General features: G+C 43.2%; 2 protein-coding genes across 14 annotated transcripts in view; both read left to right on the forward strand.

The window, feature by feature from the left end:
* The window catches only part of UBE4B (ubiquitination factor E4B), a 34284-nt gene extending 27529 nt beyond the window's left edge, over positions 1-6755 (forward strand). For all 3 annotated transcript variants that reach the window (XM_015882401.2, XM_015882402.2, XM_015882403.2), the window contains 6 exons: positions 208-352; positions 1307-1441; positions 1827-2018; positions 4238-4412; positions 4883-5029; positions 5435-6755. In XM_015882401.2, coding sequence (XP_015737887.1) covers positions 208-352; positions 1307-1441; positions 1827-2018; positions 4238-4412; positions 4883-5029; positions 5435-5496 — 856 coding nt within the window. In that variant the 3' untranslated portion in view covers positions 5497-6755. The remainder of the gene's footprint in view (positions 1-207; positions 353-1306; positions 1442-1826; positions 2019-4237; positions 4413-4882; positions 5030-5434) is intronic.
* Positions 6756-8615: 1860 nt separating this feature from the next.
* Positions 8616-18129, forward strand: part of KIF1B (kinesin family member 1B) — a 76507-nt gene continuing 66993 nt past the window's right edge. For 6 of the 11 annotated variants that reach the window (XM_015882374.2, XM_015882382.2, XM_015882377.2 and 3 more), the window contains exons 1-2: positions 8617-8852; positions 14619-14800. In XM_015882374.2, coding sequence (XP_015737860.1) covers positions 14695-14800 — 106 coding nt within the window. In that variant the 5' untranslated portion in view covers positions 8617-8852; positions 14619-14694. Of the gene's footprint in view, positions 8853-14618; positions 14801-18129 lie in introns of all 11 variants that reach the window. The other 5 variants (XM_015882379.2, XM_015882383.2, XM_015882378.2 and 2 more) reach the window with 2 other exon arrangements.

The raw sequence follows: 18129 nt of genomic DNA on the forward strand, positions 1-18129 counted from the left end.
ATGCCACTTTCCATTGTGTTTTCAATGGCAGCGCTTCTACTAGAACTGGTGTTTCTAAATGCTGAGCTCTGGACACCGCAATCAGCTTGGCTTGGGGAATGGGGTGATTGTTCAGGATATACAGTGCAGCAGGTGTGTTGCTGGGGCTGTAGTCTGCACTACATGCCTGTCTACTCTGCAGTGATAACTGTGTTTCAATGTTTTCAGCTCTGGGAAGCAGTTTGTTCGCTACATCAACATGCTGATAAATGACACAACTTTCTTGCTGGATGAGAGTCTGGAATCCCTAAAACGTATCCATGAAGTGCAAGAGGAGATGAAGAATAAAGAACAGTGGGACCTGCTGCCCAGGGTAAACAGAGCTGTTTTTCAAGGCGCCCTTTATTTCCTTTTAATTTTTTAATACAAGACCATTGGGTTTTATAACTGCACAGTTATATTGTGGCTAGCAAACGGTGCTGTGTGAAGTGGAAATGCTAAAAAGTTTTAGATTGATGTGCACTTAAAAACCTACATGGAGAAATTAAGACTTAAATGTTTTTGAAGGAGGTTTTGGGAGTTGTTTGCAAGTTGAATTGACTGCAAGAAAATGATGCTTTTATTTTGTTAACGCATTGATCCTGTGTAGCTTTGTCACAGACTATTAAAGTGCTGCAGCTCAGACTTTATCCTGATTAAACAATAATATGTGTGTTGACTCACCGATGTCAGGTGTTTCGATTTTAAGGTCATTGATTTAAAAGAAAATATAAAGATCTTGTTTATTAAATTTATTCTGGTTTGTTCTTGTGAAGCCTCTGTTCCTGTTGGCGCCTGCTAGTGAGGTAAAGCCATTACTGTAGTGACAAAATGAGCTGGTATGTAATCTACAGATTGTTCGAGTGTGATGGGTTCACTTACAGTGGTACACAAATGAGGAAGAACTTACTTGACTCAGATTTCAGGCTGCTCTTTAAGTATTGGCATATGGATGGAAAGGAAATGTAACCCAGTTTTGTAGTTGTGAGGAGTGGTTCTGGGATGTAAGCAGACTATAGAGCTTGGGCTTCTGTAATACCACTGCTATTCATACTCAGCATTGCAGAATTCTGAGAATTCTTAGTGCAGCCTTTTCTCCAGTAATAGGTAGGAAAAGTGAGCTGTGTTTCAAGTTAAAAATGTATCATGCTGAATTGAATTGCAGTGTGTACTTCTGCCTGCACAGATTGTGTTGGCAGTGTGGCTGTTAAGGTTTGATTCTTGATTAGTGACGAGGAAGGAAATTCTATGAACTTAACCTTGTAACCACTGAATTCTTGTTTCCTAGGATCAGCAGCAGGCTCGGCAGTCGCAGCTGGCTCAGGATGAGCGTGTTTCTCGTTCATATCTTGCCCTGGCAACAGAAACTGTTGATATGTTCCATATCCTTACCAAGCAGGTTCAAAAGCCTTTTCTCAGACCTGTAAGTCCGACTCGGATTTAACTTAGTTTTTCTAACTAGCTTTTCTAACAGCTCTTCTCTTGGGAAATGTCTTGGAAGTGTTTGGTGGCCCTTGGTCTCCCTTCTCCTCCTCTTTCTCCAATTCAAACTCTATTGAAATCTATTTGCTATTGAAATTACTTAGTTATTTCTTGAATCATTGAGGTGGTATGATCCTTCTAGGCCAGAGCTGTTTGCATTACTTGTATTTTTAATGGAGAATGTGCCCAGAGAAAAGACGCTTTGCAAGCCTACCAAATGATAGTTGTATGGGTTAATAATTCCTGATCTTGCTGCATGCAAATATGATGATAATCTGTGTTATTACTGCCTTTGTTCTATGGTCTGTTTTACTTTGCTCTTGTAGGAACTTGGACCACGATTGGCTGCTATGTTGAACTTTAACTTACAGCAACTCTGCGGCCCGAAGTGCCGTGACCTAAAAGTTGAAAACCCTGAGAAATATGGGTTTGAACCAAAGAAGCTGTTGGACCAGCTGACAGATATTTATCTACAGCTAGATTGTGCTCGTTTTGCTAAAGCAATTGCTGATGATCAGGTGGGTTCCAAAAAGATAAGGGGGTGTGAGTGACAGCATTGGACACAAACAGGGCTTTGCAGAATACTCGAGAAGAGTTTCATTTTACTTGCATGCTGCTACCCGGTTTCCATCATGTTGGCAATTTATTTTCTTTACAAATCACCTGTGTTTGTATTCTCTCTGCTCTTGGTAGACTGGTGTATTTCCAAAGGGTTTTGAAAAGGTACAGAGCCACAAACTTCCATAGCACTTCACACAGGAAAATTCCCATGTGTTATTTGCTTATTAGCTGCAGCTCCATTGTAAAGCAGCAGAAATACCCAGCCTTGATTTTGCAGGTGGGAAAACTGAAGTGCTCGAGTTCTGACTGCTTCCTCACTAACAACACACACAAAGGTAGAGCTGATGCTGAGAGCCAGAGCTTTTTTAACAATCCAGAATTCATCCATAGACTTAAGTTTCCAAACCGTATACCCACTTCTTATGAAGGGCCACTTAGTTATTTTAGTGGGGGGAGTGACTGCTTTCTCTGTCCTGTCAGTGACAGGAAATGTTGAGGAAACATACAACTGGTTAGCAGCTACTGCCATTTAAAGTTTAATAAACGGATAGAAAACTAATGGATCGTGGCAGCATCTCTCAAAAGCACTTTGATGGGTCTCCCATTTCAAATCTCAGCACGTATTAGCAGGAACCTGAAAACATTGTCAAAGGCCTGGGCTTATTGCCAGAGTTCTGTTCTCTGTGAGCTAGTAAAGAGATTGGGTGGGCACCGTGTGTGCAAAGTAGGGAATGGTATTTCTTGAAGCCAGGTAGTATAGTGTCCTTTCCCAAAGAAAGCAGTAATGCAGTGGGACTTGCAGGTTTCATTTTGTCATTGAACGCAGCCTTGTGCTGCAGTGTGAATGGCAATGTTTATTAAAAGAACATTGTCTAGACGATTGAAAGGCAATCAAAACATGGCATTGTGAAGGTAAAAGCAAGTGGTGCTGCAGGACATAAGCAGCTTTTAGGATCTCGCCTATTTTATTTTTTTAGTTATTTAGTTAGATGAAAGCAACGTTTGTTTCAGCCCAAACCACAGGGTGTGCAGTTGTTTCTCTGCATTTTGTACCACGTAGCTGTGAAGCTGTGAGCAGCAGGCAGTTCCTGCAGTGTTGCGTGCTGCACCAGTTGGCAAGGAAGTATTTGGTGTTGAAGGAGTCGTCTCACTGGTTTGGCAGCAGGGCTGTTTTTCATATTAGGAGGAGCTGGTGCTTTTTTTAAATATTGCATTGTGCATTATCAGAGAACTTAAGAGATCATCAGTATGTAACAAACTGCGTGGTATCACTTAGCTTGTAACTTAGCATGTTTGTTGCTCTATTCAATTATACCATGGATGGGCTGTGTAATCACATTTTTAGCTGTTGTTTTCAAGCTGTTTTAAGTTGAGGCTTCATTTTTTTCCAAGTGCATGTAAATCAAGGGATACAGAGCCATGCCTTTCCCAGTACATGTCAGCTGAGCTGTTTCCTACCACATGGGAGAGAATACCATCCACAGCGATAGACTTAAACGCACTGCTTTGGCTCTGTGTGGCAGACGACTTCAGGGTCTGAATTTGTTTTTGGGAATAATAAACACCGCAGCTTTCAGGTGCATGTGAAATATGTAACCTCGACTCCTCGAATGTTAAATCCTGGAAGCTGTTGCATCTGTCTTTTTTGACTATGGTAATCTCTTAACAGGGGTGTTAATCATCCTGAGCATCCCCAGAAGGTGCTGAGAGGGTATTTCTGCTGATGTAAAGAGCTGTTTTCTCTGCCTTCATGTCCAGTGGTTGGAGAACCGGGGTTTATAAAAAGCTTTTATGTGATATTTTTGGCCAAGACTGGTGAGGTCAAGAATATGGACAAATGTTTCAAGACAGATATTCAATCGAAGGAACAGTGCTAATAATTATAGTCAGCCTCTCTGAATGCCTCAACCATTTTGATTAGTTGGTTTTGTTTTCTACTGTCTTTTTTCTGCCTAACTACAGTAGTAATGAGCAATACAAAAGCACGAGTGTAACCCCAAGTTGATATTTTAGTGCTAGATGAAGTGTTCTGTACATTATGATTTTCTGCCTCACGTAATTTGGGGTTTTATTGATCCTTTCTTCTGAAGTTTTTAAAAAGCATTAAAAGGTCTGTAGAATTCTTGCGGCACATTTGGATACTGCAGCTCAGCAAAGTTTTATGCTTTGCTTGTAGAGGTCCTACAGCAAAGAGCTCTTTGAGGAGGTCATATCAAAGATGAGAAAGGCTGGAATCAAGTCAACCATAGCAATAGAAAAATTCAAACTGCTGGCAGAGAAAGTGGAAGAGATTGTTGCCAAGAATGCCCGTGCAGAAATTGATTACAGCGATGCTCCGGATGAATTCAGAGGCAAGTTGATTCTTCTGAACACTGAATTGTTAGGTCAAGATGGATTTGTTTTGTTATTTTGTTTCTAAGTACGATTATATGTATTAGTAGAGACTGTTTATGGAGACTTACATCCTTCTCCATCTCAATTAAATTAGCAAATTATGAGAGATAAAGAGTGATTTTTTTGTTTTTTTTTCCCCTGGAATTTCATTATCCAGTCCAAGCCTTGTCTTCACTGCTTGTAATTTAGAACAATAAGGAAAAAAACAATGGTGAAAATTGCTAATGCTCAACCTTTGTCCTGTTTTTCCCTTTCTGTACTGGGACTCAATCCACTGCTCATTTTAACTTGCTGCTGCTTTTACCTTCTGTTCTGTATCTTCAGCAATGTAGCTGATAGGAGACTCTGAGTATCTGACATGTGTGGTAGGTCTCTGTTCAGGTGAACCTTTCATCTGCTGTTTTCAATGTGATGATTGTGTCCTCAGATCCGCTCATGGACACTCTGATGACTGATCCTGTGAGGTTGCCGTCTGGAACTATTATGGACAGGTCAATCATCCTGAGGCATCTGTTGAATTCTTCCACTGATCCCTTCAATCGTCAGACACTGACAGAAAATATGCTGGAACCAGGTATCCTTGCTTCTAATTAGTGATGGACCTGTTGATGTGGGGAAAGGAATATGCGTGTATTTTCTGTTCCATATAATTTCAGAAGATTGTGCTGAAGCCTCTGTAGAACTAACAGTTCTTTAGTCTCACCTTGCATGGAATTCTTAATTCCTTGTTTCTTCCTTTTCTGAAAATAAAACTGAGCCACCCTCAAGTTCATAACTACCGGGCTAATGGATATTGTTATTGTAGGTAAATGGGTAATTCATTTACTTAAAGCTGTGCAGAAAATCTATTGACAGAAGGAAATAGTAGTAGATATTCCTGACTGGGAAAACGACTTGCTATTAGTCATGAGAAGCAGCGTTATTAAATAATTGAACTACCAAGTTAATTATTTTGTTTTCCTCTTCTTTACCTTATTAGTGCCAGAACTTAAAGAGCAAATCCAAGCCTGGATGAGAGACAAGCAGAATGCTGACCATTAAGAGTTCCCTTGCAGTGCACGCCAATACCAGTGAGAAGAGCAGGGCGTGGGCTGCTGGCTGACAGTGGGGCAGTTACACTTGGAAAGCTGCTGATGGGATTAGCACGCCCACTGGCATAACTTGCTGTAGCGGCCAGAAGCATGTGGACGAGAAGAAAAGCAGCTTAAATCTTGTACATATATTTAAGTGATAACGATGGTCAATAACACGGAGGACAAATTAGGAAGTTGCTTATGTTACAAAACTGTCCTTCAGTATGTCACGTTTTGGAGTTTTTACAGCTGAATTATTTTAGCAATGATGAATGGATCAGGGCAGCATCCCTTCAACCTTATTTTTTACAGCCGGATATCCGTTAATTTGATTGTGGTTAGAATCTTGGACATTTTGCTGCTAAAATAACTTTTTCCTCTTTCCCTCCCTTCTTCCAACGACCTGCACTGCTGTCTTTTTTTTTATTATTAAATGCAGAAAAAAAATCCCTGTGATGAAACAAAATCATTCCCCTGCCCTCAAAAGAATATACTCTGTGCGATAACTGTGCCTGCAACAAAGTGTTAATCTTGGGATCGTATTTTTATATTATGCATATTCGCATATTTGTTTTTCTTTTTTTAATTGGTGTTAGAAGACGTGAGGATCATTTGCAAAAGGCAAAGATTTGACGTGTGAATTTTAAGTTGTTATCTGAGATGTCCCGCTATGCTGATCAAGATGCTCTGGTATTTTTGAAAGGCCTCGATACTGAGATACAACAGCTGCCAAGAAAAAGATGCTTGAGAATACGAGGATTTCGGTGACTTTTTAAAGAAAAAAAATCCATTCTTTTAACGCTGCAGATATAATATATGCTACGTGACAGTTCTGAGCCGTTAGAGCTTGTCTGCAGAGAGCAGATCCTTTTATTCTGAGGCTGCATCTTGGGGGCAGGGGTCATTTTTTTATGTTGCTTACCAGTTTGTATCCATGGCTTGGCCTTACCAAAGCAAAAAGGGTGCAGGAAATGTAGAATTACATTTTTCTTTCTTTCTTTCTTTCATTTTTTTTTTAAGAAAAGAGATGAAAAACATTCACAAACATTTTTGTATTACTGCCCCCTGCTTACGATACTTGAATTTCCTTTTTAAAAAGGATTTGAAACCACAGTGTTTTAAAATTAAGTCTGTAAAGAAAAGGTTGTTTTTCTTTTATTTGTTTTTCGCTGTGTCCTCTGTTCAGTTCCTGACTCTTGAACTACAATAAATGATGATACACACTCACACAAAGTGTTTCCTTTCTCCATCATTCCTTTGAGTTGGTGAGAGCAGCAGAAGTACAGATGTGTGGGTGGCTTTACTCATACTGACTGTGAGAGAGAACCTGCAGGTAACAAACAACTCAATGTGGAATAATGAACACAGGTGTTAGCAGTACTTCAAGTGAATGATTCTTCCTAACAGACTGAATCTTGGCCATATGACAGGTGATGACAAGGCCTCAGGGGAGGTTTTGGTTGGGTTGTGTATATCCCATGCTGTGGATATGGAATTTTAAGTTTATTATTATTATTTTTCCCAAGGATGTGGGGAGCATTCCAAAGTTTCCACCAACGTGGCCTGTTGGAGCAGAGAAATGTGTTTTATGATCAGTTTAGTTCCCTGATACACATAGAATTACATCCCTTCCACCAATTCACATCTATCTATTCTTCCCCTCCAGAAGTCACAGGACAAAGCCAGCTATGCTTTCATTTTCCAGCTGTTATCCAGCACCCAGATCCATCAAGGTTTATAATGTGTTAGGATGGTATATAGCAAGCTATACCTTTTTTTCTAGGCATATATTTTTTTCTTTTTTAATGATTTTTCTTTTGCCTGAAAAGAGACTCATTAATGTTCAGTAAGAGATTAGCTCTGCAGCTAAATGTAAAGTTTTTTAACCTACTAAACCGAAGAGTCTGAAATATTCCATTGTTCCAGATAAAAGACTTGATTGAAGGAATTCAGGATGTTTCCCATAACCTTCTACAATGGGAAGAAATAGAAGTGTTTACATATGGCATAGGGTGTGTTATTCAAGGCAGTGTCCTTCAGAATCTGAATTGATAGTGATTCTGCTATAGTAACAGATCCATGACCTGAGGAGTATAAATAGCTCAGTGCCTCATTTGGCCTCTTCGGAGTTGCTAACTTTGAGATACATTTATAGTATTTATATCACCGATACAAAATGTATCCGTGTAGATGTTACTGAAGAGGTTACTGTTAACATTAGCTCCGACTTTACTGGGAGAACTCACATTTAAAAGGTATCAATTCCCTCCTTTAGTTATTACAACAAGGTAAGGAGACTTAATATCGAGGTTACCGCCAATGCCAGGGATGGGGTGATTGGTTTTTACATCTACTTTGAGCTTATCACACCAAGAGCTTATAAAAACCCTTCAAAACGTGCTTTTATGGGGGAATACAGTGACAAATTGGCACCACTTTGCCCTCAGGACCCGCTGTGCTGAGTTCTGACAGGGCTACATACAATGCAGAGCAATTGGTTCTTGTATCACAACCTTACACTGAGGTAATGGCAACGCTTATATCTGAGTCAGCTGGCAGCGGGAACAGACCGGGGCTCCTAATAGCAGGATGTGACAATATCACTTCATTTCACCGCTAAGCTAAAGGAAAAAAGAGCGATGTGCAGAAAAAAATCACAGAGAAAACGTTATAATGGTGGAAATAGGGAAACCCCGCCCCCATTGTGTTGGCGGGCTGCCCTGAGGCCTCGCCTCAAGGCGGGACCTGCCTCAGCGGCGGGAGCGCGCACAGAGGGCGGGGGGACAAGCACAGCGGGAGCGCGCACAGCGGGAGGGGGGACGAGCACAGCGGGAGCGCGCACAGCGGGCGGGGAGACCTCCCGAGTCTCGCGGACTCTGAGGGCCGGAGCCTTGCATTAAGGACGGGTATCCTGAGATGCGATTGGCTAGCGGTTGTGTCGGGATGATGATTGACAGCTAGAGGGGCGGGCGGGCGCTCCTTCTGCTGGTGGCGATTGGTCAACAGGAGAGCAGCGGGGGCAGCGGAGAGCGACTATTGGCTGGGGGGACGTTGCACCCTCCTCTTCGGGGGCGGGGCCGTGTGCAGAGAGCGGTGATTCTGTCAGTGTGGGAGCGGCGCGGTGGGGCTCACATCGCTGTGCCGCTCCTCCCCGCCGCGGCCTTTTTCTTTCCCTTTTTCTTCTTTCCTTCTGTCTCCTCGCTCTCTCCTGGCGGCGCAGTGTGATGGAGGAGGCCGCTTTCTTTCCCTTCCCCCGCCCCAGCCGCTGACATCGCTGTCAGCCCCGCACCGCCCGCGGCCCTCGGACCCCGCGGCCTTCCCCAGGTGAGGGGCGCTCGGTGCCGGGGCAGCGCGGCCCGACGGCTGCGGGGATGGGGGGGGACGGCGGGCGGGGAAGGGCTCCGTGCCGGTACCGTAATGCGGGGGGGGGGGAGGCCGCTTGTTTACGTGCTGCCCAGCGGGGGGAGTGGGGGCCGCCGCGGGTGGGCTGCGGCTGGAGCCTGGAGATGAGGGGCTGGAGATGACTAGCGAGGCCCCGCCTCGGTCCGGCCTCGCCTGTGTGCGGTGCGGCCGTTCCGTCCCCGGCGGTGCGGCCTTTTCTCCACGCCCGTATCGCGGCCGCGGGTGTCGCCGCGGTTCTTCGTCCTTTGGGGCGAGCGTCACTACTCGGGGTGCGGGCGCGGCCCTCGAGTCGGCCGCGGGGGGTGAGGAGCCGGAGGGATGGATGATGCTGGGATGGATGGATGATGATGGGTGGGTGGGTGGATGGATGGACGAATGGATGGATGGATGGACGGATGGATGGATGGCGCTTCCAAGGCGGCCGCCTTGTGTCTGAGCAGCGCCAGGTAGTGGGCTCTGCCCCTGGCTGCAGCGCGGCTCGAGGCAGCCATGTTGGGATGGGGAGCTGCCGGGCCTGGCACCTCGGGCCGAGTTGAGGGATTAAGCGGATAGGATTCACTGCGTGCTGATGGCGGCTACAAGCGCCGAAATCCATCTGTGCTGTTTGTTGGTTTATTTGTTTAAGAATATTCTGTTCATTTCCGTCTCCTCAACTGGTTTTTGTTATTGTACAGCCCGGTGCATTGGTAAATACCCACATGTTTCTACCATCTGACTCAGGGCGCTGCCAGATTCTTCACCTCTTTTATCTGGCATTGCTGCTCTATAGCGAAGTCCCCGGGCAGTGATTTGTGCTGTGTGAGTTCAGCTGATATGTCAGGCCATCGGCACTACCCGATCCTCAGAGGGGGACCTAAATTTGGATCCCCAACTCCCCCCCCCCGTTGACAACCGTTCCCCTGCTGCTCTGAACAGCTGTTTGCTCACTTTCCACATATTAATCTGTGCCTTTCCTTTCTTTAGAGCTGGTGCGTGGTTAAGTTACACACATAGGAAGCAATTTTTTTGTTTAAAAGTTGGCTCATTCTCTGGTAGGCGTCTCATTGTTTCATGCCTGGATGGGACACAGTGGTTGACTGCTGAATAAAAGCAATACTGCTTCTCTTATGTGTTTGAACCTTGTTTTCATAAGCACTTTGGATTGGTTGCAAACATACTGGAAGATGTAATGAAAATTTTGACCCTTTAAGCCCATTTTGCTTGTAACAATCTCAGAAAAGAACAATACGTTCTGAATTGATTTATCAGAACTTCAGAATGAGTCCAAGGCTCCAGGTTCCAAAGAACAGCTTGTTTATTTATGCATTTGGGTGGAGGCCCAAGTGTAGTTGCAGGTGCTTTGAGATCATAAGCGTTGATTGACCAACATGGTTTTGTTTGGCAGCACGAATAGCAGAAAACAGACAAGGGATCCAGGTGATTTGTTTAATGATATGTTTTAATAATAAAACCTCGGTGCGTGACTTGTAGGACTTGGGTGGTGGATATCATTTAGTAATAGTCTGGTGTCAAATTAATATGTAGGCTTTGCTTTTGTGCTGACAGAGCTCACCAAATGCGTGGGTGCTGCCGGTGGGGTATTGCATCAAGCTCTCATACGGCTCCTTTCTTGATCCTCACTTGGATTCATACAGAGCAAATGCTGAAAGCTACACAACTGGTAGATCCTTTTCAAGATGCAGAATGATTCATTCCGCCATGAACGGCGGCCTTGGAAGCCTGGAAGGAATGTAAGCAAGACAGCTTCATTTTCTGAAGGTTGTTCTTCTAAATCTGTCCCACGGGCTGTGTTACATCTTCACTTGCTGCTGAAGTTGTACCTCCTCTTCCTGCTCTTAGGCAGCATTCTGTAGGACTTGCTGCTACTTCTGGGGAGTGGGAACCTTGAAAAACCAGTTGCAGTTTCTTTTTGCTCCTGCGATGCTGCACAACGTGGTCTTGTTTTGCCTTGTTGTGTAATTCTGTCTGGTGAAGGCCCTTATAAAATACTACGAACAGTTAGTAAACTTGAAAAGAAATAAGATTTATGAGTAGCCTGGGAAAGTACATGGTCTTGAGGCTAGTTGTCTTATTAGTTGAAACTAAACTAAACCTTACATAGTGGGATATTCTTGTGAGCATCAGAAATCTATGGGCATCTGCAAGTGGGCATTTTGCTTCAGCTGCGAGAACTGTGAGTGAGACAGACGTGAACGTGGTGTCATTTTAGAGGAGCACAAAAGAGAGGGTTGGTATCTTCAGAACTTGTCATTGGTTTTAGCTGCTCTGTACTTCACAGCTGTCATTTAGCCGCTGTGTGTGGAGCCGCTGGTGATGTCCTTCTCATGTTCTCTTGTAGTGAAGATGGTGTTTACTCGTGGAATTAGTTCCCCATATTTTCGCTGTGTGGTTTGTTGGGAGCACTGATTTTTGTGGGTTGAAGTGGCACCACAGTCATGGTGCTTAAGGCACTATGGGAGGACGTTCTGCTTCCACAATCAGCGTGTTGTTCTCCAGCTGCTGTTTGGCAGGAGTGGGGATAGAGCCTGCAGAAAGCACTGCTGGTGGTGAGGCTGTTCCTGCTGGTGGTGAGGCTGTTCCTGCTGGTGACCTGTGCTCCTCTGGCACTGCATTCTCATGCCTCTCACTCAGCCTGTGCTAAAGAATCCTGTTCTGATGCCGTCCCTGACTGTGAAGAGTTAAAAAAAGAAACACAGTAAAAGGAAGAAGCTTTTGACTCAGTATTGTACGTATCTAGCCTAATGTATATATGTTTTAAGCTCCTTTTCTGTTGTTTGTTGGGTATTTTTGAAGATGTGGCAGAAGAGGAGAGGTCCAAGATGGCTATTGTGCGAGACAAAGGATTTGCAGAGAAAACCTCCAGGTCAGTCAGCTGCTTATCATGCAGCAGGATGCATCGTTCCTGGAGCTGCAGTTTCCCTCTGCTGCCAGGCGCTTTGGAAAGCAGTTCTGGCAGTTAATGCTGTTGGAGGTAACCAGCATTACATGGCCTTGTATTACCAGGAGCTTTGTTTTCCATAACGTGTTCTGCTGTGTGTAAGAATAAAGTGCCCAACTACATCTATTAATTTTGCTTACTCCAACAGGAGATGATACATTTTTTTACTTGTCCCTTGATTGTCATTTGAAAATAGCAGTTTGTGTGAGATGAGAGCTTCGCTCACTCCTCATTTCTTTGCAGGGCCTCCCCATAGCACTGTGCTGCTCCCTTGGCTGGTTGTTGTGGGTTAGAGCTGGATGGTGCCCTGTGAGATGGGTTATAGGATAGCATTTAAATAGCAGATACAGTTATGCCTTCCACTAAGATATAAGAGCACATTGTATTGTTTACACATCTCTTCGTTATTGCCCTTACTTCCATTTATTGGTTCTCCTCGTGGTTTTCATGTTAATATTAGTAGGTGGGGCAATGGAAGATGAGAACCATCCACCCAGCCCACGTTGGGTGGTGTTTCCATAATCAAAGCCCTGAGAAATCAGTCACCAGTTTTGTTGTCCCATGGTGTACCACACCCTATGGAAACTGTGCAGCCTCTTTTACTTCTGTAGCCTGGTAAGAAAACCCCTGAGCTTGAAGTTGGTCCAGACTCTGCATTTAACAGGACTCTTGAATCGTGTTTTGGAAGCAGAGTGTTAAGTTGGCCATGTGTGGCAACGTTCCTGTGCTCTAGCAGCAGTTCTCAGGGTCAGTTGAGTAATGGCACCAGGCTGTATCCAGATTAGTCTGTCGCTTAGCTCTCCTGAGGGCACAGGTACTTACATGGGGTCGAATTAGGAAGAGAGAGCATCATTTCCACTCGGGAGATAATCAGGAGAAGGTGATAATAAAGGTGTAAACTTGACGTGCACACACTTTATAATAATTAACCTCTGTGAAACACCCACAGAATCTCCTTTAAACTTCGCAAATCGTGCAATTCATCCCAATTACTTCTTTGCTGTAGTCTGTGTTTTAAGTCTGTAGTGCAACTTCTTCATCTGCTGCTAATGCAGTACTGTAACAACTGGCTGTGTCTGCCTTGGAAGTTCTCATTGTACCACTTTGCTGTATCACTGTGGTATCATTGAAAGTCTCTTGGTTTGCTCCTGCGGGTATTCCAGACCTTGTAATCTGCTCAGAGACCACTGGGACCTGCTGGAATAACCAATGCTTATTTCTGCTGCTTCTGCTTGGTGGAGTAATTTAATTTCCATCTTCACCATGTGATGACATTAATGAAGTAATGGAGTTTTATTAAAATCTTGTCCTGTGTGAAGATGTCATCGCTTGAATTGAGCACTTGCCTACAAGCTGGAGAACTACAGAGCTGAAAAGCTTCTGCTTTTGATCTGCTACTATGCTTTGTGATCTTGTAGCATTGTGATTACATGAAATGGATGCTTCTTTGGATGCATGGAGTAAGCAAGCCATGAAACAAGCTTTCAGGTTTTCAGGGCCTTGAATACTGACTAGTGCAGAGTAGAGTTCTGTCTGTGTTAACTCGGATTCAAGGTAGGGATGGTCTGAATATGACCAGGTTCACTGATCCCTCGATCCTTTCTTCAGCAGTGGCTGTGGCAGATCTTTAGGATATATGGGTAAACCAACTATATCATCATGCCTTCTCAATGTAGCCTTCCAGGCTGCGGCATGGAGACTTTCCTAGCCACAATGGTGGCTTTGTTTTTTACTAGACCTTGATGACTTCTTTTTGAAACCTATCTTCTTGGTTCTTGAGCCTTAAACTTCAATACAGCACCATGTGGTGTTATGTCAGACTTCTTAATGGTAGACCACACGGGAAACTTTCTTCTAATGGGAAGGGTTGTTTGGGTGCAATTGAACCAAGTGTTATTATCTCTACATTGCAGTGCTGTATCAGATGGATGTGCCTTGAGGTTGGGGTTGTGGGTGTGATGAATAGTTTGCTGCCTGCTGAAGTGCTTCATCACTGAGATATGGCCAGTAGCATTTGAACAAGTGCTTTGATAGTAAATGAAGATGAACTCAATGGTGAACATTCATGGAAGACAGAGATAGTAATATTTACCTGAAGGCAATAATTTCTGATTCCTCTTCATCCCTATGGAGTAGCGCTTTAATCAGTGAATACACAAGTAGTTAATGAGTTCCTTTTTTTGTTTTCCTTTGGGAGAAGGAGTTTCCCAGGTTTGCAGAGGGTTCTTTAAGGTTGATAGTTGCACCCTTTTGTCTGGATTGGGGTGTATTAAGAGTCAGCGTGGGATGTCTCATCACACTTGTATCAGTTTTATTCATAATGCCAATGCTTTGTGGCAGCAAGAGTTGACAGCTAGGGAATGTAGCTATGTAGTAGATGGCAGCTCATTCTGAAATCTAAGCAGCTGTATCTTTACTGCTAAAATTATCTTTGTTAGGTTAAGCCTAACACATGTTGCAACCAGATCTTTTTGGTATTAGCGCCCCTTCTTTCTGGGAAGAAAACCAAGCAATGAAAACAAATCTGCTTATGTGCTTCAAAAGAGCTGCCATGGATGACAGAAACTTTTGAACAGGGACACAGCATGCAGGTGCTGTTAAATGTATTTCCAGTTATGGCTTTGAAGTAGCAGCTTGTTGCATGGGAAGGGTGTTTGCAGGGAGGAGTTGTACAATTTTGTACAGCCCTTTTTTTTTTGTCAGCACAGTGAATGCAGTTGTAAGTAACCAAATTGCTTTTTTCTTTTTAGAAAACGCCAGCAAGGAAAACTTGAAGGATTCTGACCTCTTTCACGTAATATCTCGACTGTACAACAAGCAGCCAGAATGTCGGGGGCTTCTGTGAAGGTGGCTGTCCGGGTCCGGCCCTTCAACTCTCGAGAAACAAGCAAAGAATCCAAATGTATCATCCAGATGCAAGGCAATTCAACCAGTAAGTTGATTTAAGCACAGAAACAACTCTCCCTGTTGTCTTTCCCTGATTAATCTTCTATTTATCTAGTTCAACTCCTTAGTGTGGACTCTGCAGCATCTAGAATTACTGTTTTAGTGAACCTTCTTCTGTTCTGAGACTGTTACAAACAAAACTACCTCAGAATCTAACTAGAAAGCTTAAATCAGAAGTTTGATGCTGTTGTTCATGGTGTTTGCTTGTGAGGAGTTGTGAATTCTGCAGAAAGATTAGGATACCCAAGTGAAAACCTCTTTGTTAACTTCACTGCATTGGAATGACGGGTGTAGACGTATGTTACAGGCCACTGTATCTTAATTCTTGTAGTGTGATTTCTGTCTGGATCTGCTGCTTTCCTTCTTTCTCTCCTTCATTGCCAATCTGTGCTTCAGTCAAGCATTGTAACTCTTCTCTTTAGACCCCATGTAGAATATTGTCTGATAAAACATTTGTTACTAGATTTTCAAATCTCCATTAAAAATGAGGGGGAAAAATGTTTAGCAGTGATCTGTTGTAGAAACCTCGCATCCAAACATTGCATGCCAACTTTTAGGCCAAAACAGTGCAAAGGGGAAGAATTGTAGACAACACGAGATGGCATTCATTATGGATATGCCACCGAGCTGTGAAATACAGCAGCACTGCTGGGTGCCTCTGCAATAGGCTTTCATATTGCTGTCATGATGAAGCTTAGGATTGTTGAACTCCAGGAGACTGTGGAAACTATTTGTGGTACAATGACATGGGTGAGCAATGAATCTCTGTCTATCTGTCAACTGATAGGGCAAAAACACCAGTTCTGTTTCTGAATGCTGGAACTGCAGTGCAGAGGAACTTGGATGTCCAGGGAACTGCATCAGCTTTCAAAAGGAGGAAAAAAACTTCATGATTTATGTAGTTGGAAACTCATCTATGGCTTTTGCTATATTTTGTGTTCTGGAAATGTTTGATCAGTGGCCTTTTGAGTCCTATGGCTGTGATACAAGATGGGCAGTAGGACAGATGGTCAGGTTGAAGTCATCAGGGCTGTTCCAGGCTGCGAGAAAGGAACCATCAGTTTCAGCAGTCATACGCTGCCAGTCTGTGGGCTGTTCTTCCCCATATTGCTCTCTTTGAGAAGAAGTCCAGAGAACAGCTGTAGACAGTAATTTTCTTCAATGAATTATACTAGATGCTATTATATACTCTTAATAACTAAGCATTTCTGTTTCAGTTTATCCATAGTTTAAACTTTAATTAAGTAGCTTTGTGCATTTACCAATGGAAACATACAGGAATGTGTGGGTTGTGGCTCAATAACTGAACTAATGAAATATGCAGAAGTATCTGAAGCTGAACATAATGAATGCAGTAGTCTCTTGTCCGGGGTGATCAGGGCTTCTGCTTTTCCCTCTGTAGCAGGCAGTGGATGGAAACTTTGAAACCAGCACTTGGCACACCCTGCCTGTTTGTTTTGCGGATCATTCTGACTTCTTTGTTGCTCTTTATAGTTGCAGAAAGCAGCGATCTGCAGTGTCTTGCACTTGAAGAATTGTCGGAGTGCATCACTGTGTCTTTCTGCTTTTGAAATATACATTGCAGGAGTGAAATTCTGCAGTCCAGCTGAAGTCACATGTGCTGACTGCATTAAGGGGCTGGTATTTTGGCAGAAAGCCTGTGCTGCTCAGATTGTATCTGATTGCAGATGGTATCCGTTTGAATCATGCTGTCAGAAGTTCTGCAGTGGAAATGGAAGAACTGAGGGTAGAATAGAAGACAATAGTGGGATTCCTAAACACAGGAGTTTAGGAACAGCCACATCCTAATACTTAAGCACTTAGTCAGTAAATGTGGAATAATTTTCAAAGACAGCATAATGTTACCATCAAATTATTAGATAAAAACTAAAGCAAACAGAAGATGGAACGTTTACTGAGAGGAATGCTTTTAAGGAAGACCATCCTTGTTTTTGATGTTAACATCCTAGGACCTTAGGAACAAAAATATGATGTGTTTTTAGAAGCATTTGTTATGCACACAGATTCAGGTGGCCTAAATGCTTCGTTTTCATTTGGATTTCAGTTCTGAAAGGCAAACCTGTATTGCCCCTTGTACAGGGGCTGCCAGCAAAACATGTAACAAACCCATGCCCACACAGACCCACTGGGTCAGGGCACAGTGTAGCTGTGTGCGTAGCACTGCCCTTGGGTTAGTCAGAAGTTCTGGGCTTCCTGGTGAGGGATACGTGTGCCTGGAGGGAAAAGTTAATGGGCTCTGAAGACTTTTCATATTGATAATTAACTCCCTGGGGAGATCTCTCTGTTAGCAGTCCTTACACTGTGTAATACCTCATTCCTTCTGCATACTGCTATTGTAGATAGAATATTTTCATATGAAACTTAAAATCAGACTTTCAAGTTGCTTTTGTGGTGGTGTTTTGTTGATTGAAATCCCACACGGTACTGAAGCAGACTGGAGCTTCTGCAGTAACCCTAATGCAGTTTATAATGGAGACAATTCCTTTTCCTTTTCTCAGTCTTTAAGTGTGGAAGATTATCTGCTTTTGTATTTCTTTAATTTACTGGATAGGTGGCTTGATGTGCTTGAGGTTAAACTCACCAGTTTAATTTATAGGGGTTGGGGGTTAAAATATGACTTTTTTATTTCTATATTTCGTTATGCGTCTCTCAAATCTACCAACCACGTTCAAAGAAACTTAACTCTAAAAGGTAAAAAACAAAATAAACCAGAATTTGCTGATCTTCTGCTTTCTCATTTGACTTTTGAGTCTTTTCCTAGTGGGAAGGCACGCTGACTGGAAAACAAATGCTATTGTGTAATAATAGCAAGTTGGTTTTCTTTTGAAGTAGCGTTCCATTCGTGTGGTTTGGATAGTTTCATTTAGGAGTTTGTACCATGGAAATAACCTTTGGTTTAAATCACCAATGGGAAAAGTCCTTAAAGAGAACCTGGCTGTTATTTAGGCTCTCACTGAGGACATGTGGGTAGTAAAGCAGTGTAGTGACTGCTACACAGGTAGGAAAGGCAAGTGAGGGACGATGTGGGAGCTGTCTTACCTGGTAACTTCTTTCCTCCACTTAAAAACCACAAGACAGTGTAGGTGGGAGAGTTCAGTTTGGATTCTCAGTCTGTTTTCTTTAAGTGAATGATTTTAGGTATCAGCCTCTTTCTGATAGACAGCTCATCTTGTTTTATTTGTTTTGTACATTCAGCTTGCTTCTGTTTCTGTCTGGTTGCCTCTTGGAGTTGTGTTGGGAAGATAAACTTTTGTGGAATAAAGCCACTTAAGCCTCATCCAGATTTTCCTGGTC

Source organism: Coturnix japonica, chromosome 21 (genome assembly GCF_001577835.2).
Source record: "Coturnix japonica isolate 7356 chromosome 21, Coturnix japonica 2.1, whole genome shotgun sequence".
NCBI classification, from domain to species: Eukaryota; Metazoa; Chordata; class Aves; order Galliformes; family Phasianidae; genus Coturnix; species Coturnix japonica.